Raw genomic sequence first — 14,132 nt, forward strand, 5'->3', positions numbered from 1 at the left:
TATGTAGCGAGTATCCAATATTTCCTCTCCAGTATTCGGCATCATCCGTTTCTCGTCGTCAAACTCATCCTCCCCTGTCCTCTGGCCTGCATCATTCTTCGTCCTCACTTCACCTGCGGCAGGTAACTTGCGACACGTCGTGCGCCATTCATGTTTCTTTTTGACGACCTGCAGCTTGCATCTGTCACTCTTCGGCTGTCATCGACTCGTCCTGTCTATCTTTGACCAACTTCCTCTCTTGACCCTCGTCGATTCTGCCTTGCAATAAGCCCGGCTCGCCTGCGAACACCAGGGCTTAACTACAAGACTGTGCTCATGACCTTCCCTATGCACCTCGAATCCGAACAACCCCCAGACGAACTCAAACCTCTATAAATTGCTTTTCGCCTGTTCTTGAACTCTGCATCCTGACGAATAGGTCGACGACGGCGCTTGTGCCCTGAAATAAGACAAAAATCTCAACGACTCACCAACCCCTAGTACACCCGCACTGTCTATGCTTCCTCGACCAGCGGATTGCTTAAGAGCTGTGAGGAATGGAGCATGATCTAAGGTCCTTCCAGTCAGTCAACATCGGTTTGAGTTGTCTCGAAACCGGCAGCTCGAGGTTTACAAGAGATGGGATATATCATCCACCGCCTCTGGCGTTCTGGAGGAACAATCTGACAGCCCTCTCGCAGCGATACAATCTTTATTTTGTTGCCCATCGAGATGCCATTGCGGTCTACAGACCCGACTTTCCTTTCCAAAGACTGCACAGGCGGCCTTCACTCGTGATTCCGCCTATGCTTGCAAACCCTTCGGCGAAAGGCTACATTGATTCTCATTACGCGCACAACATAAACCACATCCTAGTTGATGACTTGGGCTCTGAAGAAATTGTGCTTGTATCGACGGACTCTGGAAACCTGACTGCCTATTTCACCAAGGCCATTGACGATGCGATTCGCAAGGATCCCTACCGGTTCAGTACAAACGCTCGAAGTGACTACGTAGGAGTGCGTGCATTCTTTGCACAGTGGGTGTATGAATCAGCATGGGGACTCTCCATCCATTCCAAAGCCCGTATGATTGCTGTTTCAGCTAACACGCCTAACAATATTCCCAGCGATGATCCTTGCTCGAAGATCACAGTTTTTGCTTTTGCCTTGACAGAGAATAATGAAAGTGAAGATACGGTCCTCCAAATCGACGATGACGAAAACATTGGATTGGACGTTTCTGAACTTGCAAAGCAACAAGATTGGGAGGAATGGGATTGCAGAGGGCCAGACTCTAGTCTTCCGCCCCGCGACCGAAACTACAAGATCACTCTCGGTGGTCTCGAGGGTCACAACGACAATATTCCCAGCATCTCGTTTGTCAATACTGATGATGATCCCGATGGTCGATGGATCTTGAGTACTGATATCCGTGGTGAAATGAAGATGTGGGAGATCTGGCAAGGACTTTGTCTCAAGACATGGAATTTCGCCGAAAAGAGAATGCGCGGTGGGTTTCAAAGTAGACGAGAAGGAGGCTGGATCGTTGCAGCCTTGGACTCTCGAGCTTTCCGCTCTGCCCGGACCATGGAACAATTTTGTGGTCATACAAAGGCTCCTCAATACTACGGTCACATGGGTGAGAGCTATGATTTGACCAACATCGTACGCCTTCGCACGCCTGGGTTTAGTCTTGCACATCCCCATGTTCAAGGGTTTTCACCCACTGATGCGCCTGTAGAAGAGGAAGAAGTACAAGGACAAACCTATGATGGCTGGTCCGATCTAGATGGGTCCGACGACGAGCAAGGCGTTTCGAATTCTGATCGCATAGCCGAGAACGGATCGGCCGAACAGCCTCCTGCGCCACTTTTCATGCCCATCTCATCTCGGATTGCGGGAGAAATGGAGGCGATCGAGAGTGGGATCGACTATAATCTCGGAGAGGATGTGATTTCTAGCGACGAGGAGGGCTCAGAAGAGCCATTGGACCACGACGCTGATTCTCGGATGTCGCTTTTGTTTGATCATGAACATTCTGATGTTGATGTAGAGGATGACGAAATGCAGTATGGCTCGAGCACCGAAGACCAAGAAGAGCAGTCTTATTCCAGCAGCCGTCGCAGCACGACGTCTCTCTCCAGCCTTGCGCAACGAAACAGCGAAGAATTAGAGCAACGACTACTTGGGGATGCAAATACCAACTCTCTGTCGTTCACACAGGACCGTCGTCTCGAAGGAAGTACCAGTAAAGAAGCTACCTTTCAGCAGCCTCGTGGCACTGCAGCACGCAAAGATATCCCGAAGATTCCAACGCTGCATTGTACTGCCTCGCATCTCAGACTTCTCATGGCACCGCAAGCGTCCTCAGCCCATGTATTTTGTGCCAATATCTTGAAGCAAGCATTGCCTGAATACATCGAGATGACGAATTACGTACATCTTGACAGGATCAACATGATTCAGCAGATTCCTGAGTTGGGCATTGTCATTGTGGCCACGCAAATTGGTCGTTGTGCCATATGTTCGACCGTTAGAAACGAAAAGACTGGCACGCTGGGTCTGCGTGTCGACTGGGTCTTGCCAACGAGCAAACAGGAGGCCAGACACCTCCGCCCTCCTATGCCACTGCTAGGCATTGCCGTCTCCCCTATCCAAGGACGATTCCGTGCTGGGGAGAGGAAAAGTAAGTCGGATGTCGAAACTTCAATTGAATGGGGCAAAGATGGTGTGGTCGATGGCGTTACAACAACATTCGATCATAGGAGTGCGGTAGTGGGGGAGGAGGAGCTTGAAGACGCCACGAACTCTACGAACTCTGGCAAGCAGAGCCCGCATGGACAAAGGTTCGAGTGCCCTACGGTACCTGAATCATCATCGTCGAATCACACGCCGAGAAAAGCTGCGTGGACAAGGCCCGAAAGTATCGAGCCGTGGATGTCCATGGACAACAGTCGCAGATACAGGCTGATGCTGACCTACCTGGATATGTCGGTTCTGACATACGAGATCTCCAGGGGAGTAGAGCGTGAAGATATTATTCAACGTGAAACATCCAGCCTCGAGGATGTTGACTGAATGCTGTCCAGATTTATGAGAATACGATGTAATTGTACGATCAGAATGAACCTTCAATTTATTATCGCGGGATGTTGCACAGACTATATGCGACCTCCCAGCTCTATCGATATTGGAGACGCGAAATGGGTGCAGATAAATGATAAGCGACGTCAGATCGAACCCGGATCTAGGTATTTCTTTCACTGTTATCTGGTTGAAGCATGGACATGTTCTCAGGTCGCGTTCAGGGGAAGTAGACCTTTATTTCAGTTGACAGCTGTCACTGTGCTGCGTGGCGCGCCATCCCTAGGGCCGCGGGAGACATGCACAAATTTCCACATATCTATCGAATTACTTGGTACTGAAAAGGGATTACCTTGTTCTCTGTGGGAGGATTGATATGTTCATTATGTAGGCGACGATGCCTCGGAAGCTTAGCAGATCGAGCAACTTGCGCCAAACAGTCATGTTGGAGTGAAACTGCAAAGACTAGAGAAGTCGGGCACTTGAACGACACGTGATTTGATGGACCAACGGCCCTGCCAAGCACCGATCCTATTGGTCAAGCGCCAACGGAGCATCTACAAGACCGCGACAGCAGCAACAGCCTCCTTGCTTTGATTTGGTGACACATTGACAGGAGCATATTCCCCTTTGTACCTTCGATGCCCTCCTAGAGTCAGCATTTCACCACGAGTACACAAGAACTGTAGGGGTCTGATACTATGAGCGTGCCCCTTGCCTTCAAGATGGCGAAAGTCCCAAGATCCCTCAGGCTCTCGGTATCGCGAGAGCCGTGTCATCAGCGAGGAGATGGCTTAGCATTCCAGGGGCTGGTACACGGACTCTTCTCTCAGCCGCCACTTGCACTTCAAGGGAGAGGAGGTGGAAACGGCCATAATGTTCATGACAGCACGACATCTGTTTGACGTCTCCCAGACCAGGCTGTACTTCAGCACAGCAAATGTCTTTAAGATGGGAAACAAGACGCGTTTTCGTCCTTACGATCGCAAAGCGTCTTCCACCATCCGCTTCAAAATGTTTACTGTCTTCCGGCCAGACATGAAGACTCCCAACAGTCCTTCGTTAGGAAGCCAGCGGTTAGGCAACCGTCGCCGTATCCTGCGAACCCTGCTTGCAGCAATTCTTATCGTTACTTTTATCCGGACATGGACTTATACATCTCGACCGAGGGTATGTAGTGGCTACCGTCACACAATCTACTTATTGACTTCAGCAAGGTACCACCTCCCACATATGCGATAGACGAAGAAGCCAGCGAGGTAGCCGAGCTTGATTATAGCAACTTCGAACCCCTGCCTTTGACAGGCATGCTCAATGATGGCAGACCCGGTAAACGCACCTGCGACGAACTTAGGTATGACGGACGGCTTCGAGTTCAAGAAAGCCTTTATCTCGAGGATGACCTGGTAGACGTCGCCAGGTCCCTTGCCGATCATCCTATAATCAACTATCCCTCCGAGTATGACGATGTCCCATTTGAAGAGACTGTTTCGAAATGTTGGGCAAGATTGGCTGGATCGAGCGTTTGGCTGGAGAAATACCAAGTCTTTCTTGCAGTCACGCGAGTCATCTTCTTCGACAAAGGGAACCGTGCCTGGCCAATTATCAGCTTCCTTCGGGGTCAATTGTACGATGAGAGCTGGAACGAATTGAAAAACCATACCATCCAATGGCATGGTGATGAGATCGTTTTCCCCACAGTGTTTACCATTCCGGCACCTTATAATGTGGGCGGGGGGTTCTATGGTCCTGAAGATCCCAGGATAATTATTGAACAAGACGTGGAGGACGCTGAGCCTGTTGTCGTTTTCAACATGATCCACGATCTGAGGACCGTTGCGCGAGCCATGCACATTTTCCGACCATTTTCCAATGTGACCACAATCTTGACCATAACAGGAGAAGGAGAGAGACCCTCATCGGAGAAAAATTGGGCACCATTCTTCCACGACGACCGCGCGAACGCAACCAACGGCCCGAAAAAGTGGCCCAGTCACCACATTCACTTTGTGCATGGCTTCAACCCTCTCAAAGTGCTCAAGTGTCATGCACTCAATGGTTGGTGTGATATTGTGTACGAGCAAAAGGTCTCCGAGGACTTGATATCACCCCACGATGATCCTCACGGTCGTATGAGCGGCGGCACAAACCTGGTCCCAATTCCAATCGCTTCGAGCCCGGGTGTGCATGCGTATGTCGGCTTTCCGAGATCTCATATCGACTTTGGATGCAAGGACGACGCTATGTACAGACCTGAAATGATGATCATGACTGCACATGGTCAGCAGTTCCATATCAACTACATGTCCGAGCCGATAGATTTCGGAGCAGCTGCCTTGACACCGGATGCCGTCACTGATCCCTGTGGCGAAGGCCGTATTCTGATTGCCAACAGTGTGGCACGATGGGATCGGTCCTCCGGTCACGACCTGATGACACTTTCATTCTCGGTTGCTGATGTAACCGTGCAAATTCTTCAGCTAGAGGGTGTCTCAAGGTTCATCGAACAACTACCGTTCCTCCGTTCGGCACTTCAGCACGACATGTCTCAGGATGGAAGTGTCATCTGGAACCTCCGCTGGTCAGCTGTCAGCCAGGACGTATCTGCTTGTTCGATCGAGGCGGCACGAAATTATTCCATAGCCGTCTCCGAGCCACTCAATGGCAAATCGAAGGCCAAATTGAGGGAAGAAGGGGAATTGGACGACGAGGACAAAGATGACGTTCTGGATAAAACCAAGGAACGTGAAGATCAAAAGGATAACAAGGACCAAGACTTGAAAGGCAAGAAAGAGGAAGAGCTTACAGATGCTTTATTTGATGACGATGCGCTATTCGAGACTGAGGAGGAAAAAGCTTTCCAAAAAGACATCACCTACCTGGATGATCCATTCGGACACGAGGATAAGATCACATGAAAGACTCATCTCGCGGACACGATATCAGAGTCTTCTACATGGATTCCCTAGACGTTCAGAACACCCTTAGGTCCGATTCAAAACGAAGCGGCCGCATACTATACTTGATCCTTGGGATCTTCTCACAAACTGATACTTATCAACCTTCGCCTAAGGTTGTACGGCATTTGCAATCAGACTATTTCAACAGACTCGAGTGCGACCGACTCCAACAGCAGCAGCGGACCTTTCAGCACATTCTGCTCTTTCAGGTATTATTCCGTCACGGGTGCTCCTCGGCCAACTGCAAACGACATTCCCCCCACCCGCGACCGACACGGGCCTTCTAGCTTGGTGGTGAGTTGCGGGGATTCACGCAGATGCCGTACGTACTGGTCAATATCGCAATACTCGGCCACGTTCCATTCCGGTCTATATTTTACATCGCCCCGATTTTCATGTAGGATATATCCAGAAACCACCCAGGTGGAGGACACGACTGAGCTGTCTGGAACAGCTTCCAATAGTTTCGGCCTATTGCATGCAATGATTTGGTACTCTAGCAGCAACGGAGGCCGATGCCTTGTATGGCTTGAACATCGACATGCTATTGACTCGGATAGTTCTCTAACAGCGACTGGACCGCTGTCTTCTATTCAGTTCGCAATACATCAGGAGTCAACTTCCTCAAGAAGTCCGTGTTGTTGTATTAGTCATCTGCAGTACGCTTCACTTTTTGCATTGCAGCGATGGATTGACATAGGATTTTGTAACTAAATCAATCAGTGCAATGCTACTCCCATGCATACTATATGTACCTTCATTGTTTCCGACACATGTCCGCTAAATCCGATGTAACTGCGCTTAATAATGGTCCTCAGGGGCTGTTGAAGTTTGGAGCGAGATTGGCAGCTCTCGGTCGAACTACACAATTTGACGCGAATTCTTTTTCTTCGACGAGCGCGATGTGGACTTTTGTCATCAGGCTCATAAATATACAACCTTTGAATAGTAATGCGTGCTGGGGTCTTTAGGCATGCACTGCAAAGACTATGACACCCTCTTGAAGGCGGCCTTATTCAGCCCCGACCTCTTTTGCTGATTCAGCCGCAAGTCCAACCAACTCCTTTAAGTAGTTCGCCATGACACTCTGCCCTCTATAAGGCCGTGCACGCACTGCTGGGGGCATCACGCTCCACGCCCGGTTTACTTTGCAGCCTGTCAAAATGCAAAACTATGGCCTAATCAGACGCGGGGCTGGTACCGCCGTCCTCGAAGCCATCCGCGTTCCCAAGCTACAGGACGACTACATTTTAGTCAAGACCGTCACCATTGCACTCAACCCTACGGACTGGACTACTCTCGAGGCCGCTGGCGATGACGGCACGATCGTCGGATGTGACTATGCTGGAATAGTAGAGGAAGTCGGCAAGGCGGTAAAGAGGCCATTCAAGAAAGGAGATCGCATCGCCGGCTTCGCGCATGGGGGTAGGTCGAGAGGCCACCAGAGTGGTAGCTCCCTCCATTAGACACGAATGCTCAGTAGCTCACAGGAAATGATGCCAATCACGAACACGGTGCCTTTGCCAGGTACATCGCAGTGAAAGGGGACCTCCAATTTCATGTACCAGACAACGTCACTTTTGAAGCTGCATGCACTGTGGGTGTGGGTGTGATGACGACTGGGTATGGACTTTATCACGTCCTCAAGCTGTCTCTTCCCGACGCGGTCCCGGAACCCAGCAATGACCCAATTCTGGTCTATGGAGGAAGTACAGCGACGGGTACGCTGGCCATTCAATTCGCCAAGATGTAAGTGTGAAGTCCGTCGACAGGACCGCAATGGACAACTCATATGGTCTGCGTTAGGTCTGGCATGCAGATCATCACCACTTGTTCGCCCAAACACTTTGACCTCGTAAGGGGACGGGGAGCAGACCTCGTCTACGACTATGTGAGTGTCATTTTCCGCTGATCACCGGCCCCCCCCTTCGGAGGACGACACTTCTGACATCAACGACAGCACATGGACAACGTTGGCGAACAGATCAGACAAGCCACTGGGGGTAAATTGAGAAAGGTCTTCGACACCGTCAACGTGGAATCCTCTGCGGCTATCTGTGCAGCCGCCTTCGGGCCGGACGGAGGCTCCTATTGCAATCTGCTTGGCCTGGACTGCCCACGAGCAGATGTTACGTCAAGGTTCTTCCTCGGATACTCCATGTCAGGGGAGTCGTATATCTTCGAGGGGGACAAGTATGACGCTCATACGGAGGATTTCGAGTTCGCCTCCCGCTTTGTACCCTTGGCCAATCAATTGTGGGCCGAAGGGAAGTGGACGCCTCACCCTCAGAGGCTCGGGGCGGGGGGATTGCTGGGAGCGATCAGCGGTATGCAGGACATGAAGGCAGGAAGGTATAGTGGGGAGAAGCTGGTCTATCGCGTCGACGAGACGAGTTGGCCCAAGGAGCCTACCACCCCGAATAGGTAGTAAGACCTAAATCTGCAGTACGCTTGACGTGCGTATGGGAAGCTAAAGCGTCATAGCATCATGCAGCTCACACACATGAGGAAGTGCTATCAGTGCTAACGAGTTGTTCGTGACTACCTAACACGCTCTGTAAGAATGGCGGCTACGGCGTAATCGTACTGTAGTTCACGAACGGGTTGGAGGGCTAAAGAGCTCTGCCTGGTGGCCGATTCGACGATTCGACGTCGACAGCGTAATCAAACATCATTATTGAGCTGACGCGTGGTCGAATTGTCCACGAGTGTTGGGTCATGGCTAACGGCTACTACGAGTATGTGTCTTCTAACCTCTTCTCGGTCGTTCGTCCCCCAGTCCCACTGAAGTGAATTAAAGTCAACCCAAAACAAAGACGTGGCCATGAAATGAGCAAACAAGACACGCTAGACTTCGGGAGCCGGTTCACATGCCTTTGGACTCCAGCCGCACCAGCCAAGCGTGTGCCAGTAACCAAAAGAGACGCTTGTACCCTGTAGATCTTAGTTAGTGACCCAGGAGCGCCCAAGGAAGAGCAGGGGGCCCAAGAGGGTGTAATAGCGAAACGAATTCGATCGAGTGTTGCACTCGCTACAGCACCAAAGAGGAATACGGTACGTTGAAAATCAGCCGGCTATCCGTACTTGCATTGAGTTCCCGAACCTCACAAAGGTCTTGCAGAGCCGGATCATAAATCCTACAAAGGATGAATCTCGTATTGTCCTTCAGGCGCAGATCCTCTCGAGCCGAACCCCGCCGCTGGGAATACAATGATACTGGCCACGGATCCGTCGTGATTCAAACCTCGGTCAGAGCTCAAGGTGGACTAGAATACGAGCGTTGTGTGCCCAGGGGGGATGATCTATCTATCTCCACGGCCGAGTCGCCTTCAACCGTCAAACGAAGTTGCGAGGGTAAAGGAAGTACATCACCGCCGCGGCCAGTGGCCTAGTGCTGGTCTGGTCGCTGCTGCCAATCCTTCTTGGTGTTGAATGACGCCCGTAGGAAAAGGTAAGGCTGGCTGTGGGTTGGTTGTCAAATTGGCCCTCTGATGCTAAGCCGGCACATTCCACAAAATCTTTACGTGAAGGTCTGGACCATTCGCCGCGCAATTACGAGTCTATGGGCATCGATGCCACACACATAGTACACGGCTTACAGGGGTTCAAGGGATTGCCTCCCGGTGGACCTCACCCAGTCTATTGGCACCTAGTGTACGGTCTAAAGACTAGCCGAACGTTGGGTCGTTGATCCGCCCACCTACAAACGACGCCTGTGTGGGTGAAACGATACGCCAGGCGGTGATTGTCGAGACCAGATTGACCGGGGTCTGTCTCGTTCATCTACGATTTGCCATTACGGCAAACGGATACTTGACATCTTCAATCACCTTTTTCAGCCTTTTTTTCTTGGACGGTTATTTTCATCACTCGAGATCACTTAAAAGCTATTTTTTCTTATCTCACGAAGTATATACACACATACACCTGATCCTCCCGCATGGTCCCTATTCTCATGATCCGGAGAGGCGCGACCCGTTCATAGGCCCTGTATCACCTGGAGCTCTGAACCTTTCAACAACTCAATGGATGGCTGATCTCGGCGCCAACGACCCCCGGACCGGGTCTGCCCGTAACAATCACACGAGTCCGGGGCTCTCACGGATCGCACAGGGTTCGAATTCATCCGCGACGAGCAATCTGGTTGCGACACTCGTTCCTGTTCTCATCCTATTCGGTGTGTGTCTGATAATCTTCGTAATCGCCCGCAGAAAATTCCTTCGGGTGTATGCCCCGCGGAGTATCTTGAAAAGTCTCGAGCCACAGTACGTTTGCCCGCTCTTTCATCTACGACGGTTATACCGTGCAACAACAGCACTGCTAATGAATACCCGATAGTGAACGAACCGAGCCACTGTCGACAGGATGGTTCAAATGGATCCCGGAATTCTATCGTCTACCATCGAGGCATGTGCTGAACCATTCGTCCTTTGATGGCTATCTTCTCCTCCGCTTTCTGAAGGTATTGGGAGTGATATGTCTCGTTGGTATTGGCCTCCTATGGCCAATCCTGCTCCCGTTACATGCCACAGGAGGAGGAGGGAACGAAGGCTTGGATCTGTTGACCATGGGGAATATTAAAGATCCTCGGCGACTCTATGCCCATGCGGTTCTGGCATGGATCTATTTTGGTATGCCACATTGGACCGTCGGTTCTCACCCTACTACTTTAGATATATACTAACATCATCACAAGTCTTCATTTTGTATATGATTTCGAGAGAATGCATCTTCTACATCAATCTCCGACAAGCATATCTGCTCTCGCCATTCTACGCCGATCGGCTCTCATCGCGAACTGTTCTCTACATGAATGTACCGCGGCAGTACCTCGATGAAGAACGACTGAAATGGATTCTCGGAAAGTCCGTAAAGCGGATATGGATCCCTCAAAGCACCGCAGAGCTCGAAAGACTGGTCAAGGAGCGAGACCAAACTGCCATGCGACTCGAGAAGGCCGAATTTTCTCTCATCAAGATGGCAAATGCCGCCCGGACGAAAGTGCTCAAGAAAGGAAAGTCGGGCAAGGGGCAAGACCAGGATCAGGATCAGGGCCAAGACCAGCAACAACAACCTGCATCTCCTCAACTGAAACAGAGCTCCGATGAGATTCGCAAAGAGTCCGCGGCAGGGTCTGATGGATCCAAGACGATCCAAGTCTCCGAGAGTCCCAACTCTCCGAGCACCATCAACAGCTCCACCAGCACCCAAGGTGGCAAGTTCGAACTGATCCTACCGAACGTCAACGGCTCCGTGGCAGGGCAATGGTTATCGCATAGCTCTCGACCCCACCACCGACCTATCGCGAACTACGGTCGGCGCGTCGACACCATCAAATGGACGAGGAACCAGATCAAGAAACTCAACTCCAAAATCAACGTCGTCCGCCGTCACCAACTCTTTCGTCCTCAGAGCATGATGCCTTCGGTTTTTGTCGAGTTTGAGACGCACACCGACGCACAGAACGCCTACCAGACCCTCACGCACCACCGTCCCTTGCACATGTCTCATCGGCTGATCGGCGTGAGACCCTTCGAGATCATCTGGCCGTCGTTGCACATGGCATGGTGGGAAGCCATCGTGCGGAAATTCTCCATCCGCGCCGCCATCACGGCGATGATCATCTTCTGGGCCATTCCGTCGGCGGCCGTGGGGACAATTTCCAACATTACCTACTTGTCTACCAAAGTCCCCTTTTTGCACTGGATCAAAGATCTCCCGAGTGTGGTCAAAGGTTTGATCAGCGGTGTTTTACCTGCCGTGGCGCTGTCTTTGCTCATGAGTATCGTCCCGGGCATATTGAGATGTGAGTTTTCCAATTGTCTGCTGCTGTGAAGTGGGAAAAAAAGTCTCTGTTTGAGCAGGTGCGTAGAAATTAAGCTAACCATCATCGTTTAATAACAACAGACATGGCACGACTATCTGGAGTTCCGACTCTGACCAGAATCGAACTCTTCGTCCAGCACGCATACTTTGCATTCCAAGTCGTCCAAGTCTTTCTCATCACGACACTAACGTCGGCAGCATCGGCTGCCGTCACCAAGATCATCGAAGATCCCACGACGGCCAAATCACTCTTGTCCCAGAACTTGCCGAAGGCTTCGAATTTCTACCTGTCTTACTTTCTCATTCAGAGCTTGGCCATCGGTGCCATCGCTCTCGCTCAACCATATACCCTGTTCAAATTCAACATTCAGCAAAAGTTCCTGGCAAACCCACGAAAGATATATACTCGTTGGCACAGACTTCAAAGAGTCCATTGGGGTTCGGTGTTTCCCGTTTATACCAATCTGGGGGTCATTAGTAAGTTTTTTTACTCTTGCTTCCATTCCCACCAACTCTCTTTTTCGGAACAAATATACTTACCATTATGTGTGTTCTTTTAGCACTTAGTTACGCCCTCATCGCCCCTGTGGTTCTAGGTTTCGCCGCCGTCGGTGTTGGCTTTTTGTACGTCGTATACCGTTACAATCTGATGTTTGTGTACGACGCCGAAGTCGACACCAAAGGGCTCGTCTATCCTCGAGCCCTCCTCCAAATGATTTTGGGATTGTATTTCTCCGAAGTCTGCATGATCGGGCTCTTCTCGCTCCGAGGTGGTTTGGGGCCCTTGGTCTTGACGGCCATGTTACTCGTGATTACGGTTCTTGTTCATGTTTCGCTACTCGATGCCGTCCGTCCGTTCCTGAGCAGCCTCCCCCGAACCTTGACCGTCGAAGAAGACAAAGATACCCTCTTCCCTCCCGAGAGTGAATCATCGGCTCCACGCACCTACCAAGAACCGGCGTGGCTTCGAGACCTTGAGAAATATACCGACGAAGTAGACGAAGAGGATGATGGACCGGTCCACGAACCAGGGGCGACCAGGGGAGCCCTCCCAGTCGTTGAGGGAGCCACGGGAGCGGCCGACACTTTGAAGAGTGGCATCACGGACGTGGTGAAAAAGAAATTCAATAAGGACCATCCGGAGATTCGGACTCACTTGACCAGCACCGCTTCTTTCTTCAGACGTTGGATCAGACCTGAACTTGGCCAAAAGTCGAATTGGCTCATCAGGTGGCTCCATCCGGAAGTGTACTCGGATTATACCATCCTCAGAGGGTGGGTGCCGGAAGAACTCCCCGAACCGAAATACCCTCCTGAAGTTGAGGAAAATATATACTTGCCTCCATCGTACCTGGGCAAGCCTCCAACGCTTTGGATCCCCAAGGACCCAGCTGGCATCAGCAAGCAAGAAGTCGAACACACCAAAAAATTCATAAGTGTTACTGATGAATACGTGACCGTTGACGAAAATGGAGGTGTTAAGATCAACCTGGATGAACCTAGACTCGTCTTTGATATTGACAAGTTGAGGTATTAATTAGTGTCCCCCAGGGTCGGCGGATGTTGGCCAAAAACGAAGACTATTTTCGTCGGCTGATGCTGATTGATGTTGAATGAATGAACTCTTGTAACAAAACAAAGCAAAAAGAAATGCACATCATGATGGGGCCCTTGTTGTCCTTGGATGTCTGTTTCTTTTTTCCACCTACTTACCTTAACTTACCTTACCTACCTACCCTTTTCTTTACCAATTGGGCACTTGTACATATATACAGACACACACACATCTGGACACAGAACCATGAAGAATCAACGGATACAACATCAAGACGAAACAGGGACGTCTGAACCACCATTATTACAGGAGGAAGCTCGGGAGTCAGGAGAAAGAAATACTGACAATTACTGTCTAATGGAATGAATACTACCACAATCTTTTTCCGCTTTGCCTTTTGGTAACGACGTTGTCTGCTCGCTCCAGGATCCCAAGATGGTTTTCATATGTTATACCGAGTAGTATCAACAAACGTGCGTGGTCTTGATTTTCACGCACTGTTAACTGATTTTATCATAGCTGATAGTCTGAAACATCCCTGAAAATCAAATCACACTTTCCACTTTTTGGAATGGCAAGGAAATGATCCTTCATCAGCATACTGTCCTCTGTGTTGCCCGGTGCGATCTCGACTTTGAACCTGCGGACCACGGAAGCCGTGATCAGTTTCAACTCCATCATGGCCAGGTTCTTGCCTATACAAGCCCTCGTCCCGTGCGAAAAGGG

General features: G+C 50.6%; 4 protein-coding genes across 4 annotated transcripts; all 4 read left to right on the plus strand.

Annotated features, from left to right (window-relative positions):
- Positions 1-61: 61 nt before the first annotated feature.
- PV06_09283 (uncharacterized protein) lies at positions 62-3,240 on the plus strand. Its single transcript, XM_016410717.1, has one exon. It carries the CDS (start codon positions 537-539, stop codon positions 3,057-3,059), a length of 2,523 nt encoding a protein of 840 aa, XP_016258524.1. The 5' UTR covers positions 62-536; the 3' UTR covers positions 3,060-3,240.
- Positions 3,241-3,672: 432 nt separating this feature from the next.
- PV06_09284 (uncharacterized protein) lies at positions 3,673-6,795 on the plus strand. Its single transcript, XM_016410718.1, has 2 exons — positions 3,673-4,235; positions 4,283-6,795. Exons 1-2 carry the CDS (start codon positions 3,942-3,944, stop codon positions 5,981-5,983), a joined length of 1,995 nt encoding a protein of 664 aa, XP_016258525.1. The 5' UTR covers positions 3,673-3,941; the 3' UTR covers positions 5,984-6,795.
- Positions 6,796-7,085: 290 nt separating this feature from the next.
- On the plus strand, positions 7,086-8,552 carry PV06_09285 (uncharacterized protein). The gene is made up of 4 exons (XM_016410719.1): positions 7,086-7,450; positions 7,516-7,774; positions 7,832-7,916; positions 7,986-8,552. Exons 1-4 carry the CDS (start codon positions 7,189-7,191, stop codon positions 8,451-8,453), a joined length of 1,074 nt encoding a protein of 357 aa, XP_016258526.1. The 5' UTR covers positions 7,086-7,188; the 3' UTR covers positions 8,454-8,552.
- Positions 8,553-9,904: 1,352 nt separating this feature from the next.
- PV06_09286 (uncharacterized protein) lies at positions 9,905-13,757 on the plus strand. Its single transcript, XM_016410720.1, has 5 exons — positions 9,905-10,290; positions 10,364-10,656; positions 10,722-11,831; positions 11,933-12,328; positions 12,412-13,757. Exons 1-5 carry the CDS (start codon positions 10,055-10,057, stop codon positions 13,386-13,388), a joined length of 3,012 nt encoding a protein of 1,003 aa, XP_016258527.1. The 5' UTR covers positions 9,905-10,054; the 3' UTR covers positions 13,389-13,757.
- Positions 13,758-14,132: the final 375 nt, after the last annotated feature.

Source organism: Exophiala oligosperma (assembly GCF_000835515.1).
Source record: "Exophiala oligosperma strain CBS 72588 unplaced genomic scaffold supercont1.10, whole genome shotgun sequence".
Classification (NCBI taxonomy): domain Eukaryota; kingdom Fungi; phylum Ascomycota; class Eurotiomycetes; order Chaetothyriales; family Herpotrichiellaceae; genus Exophiala; species Exophiala oligosperma.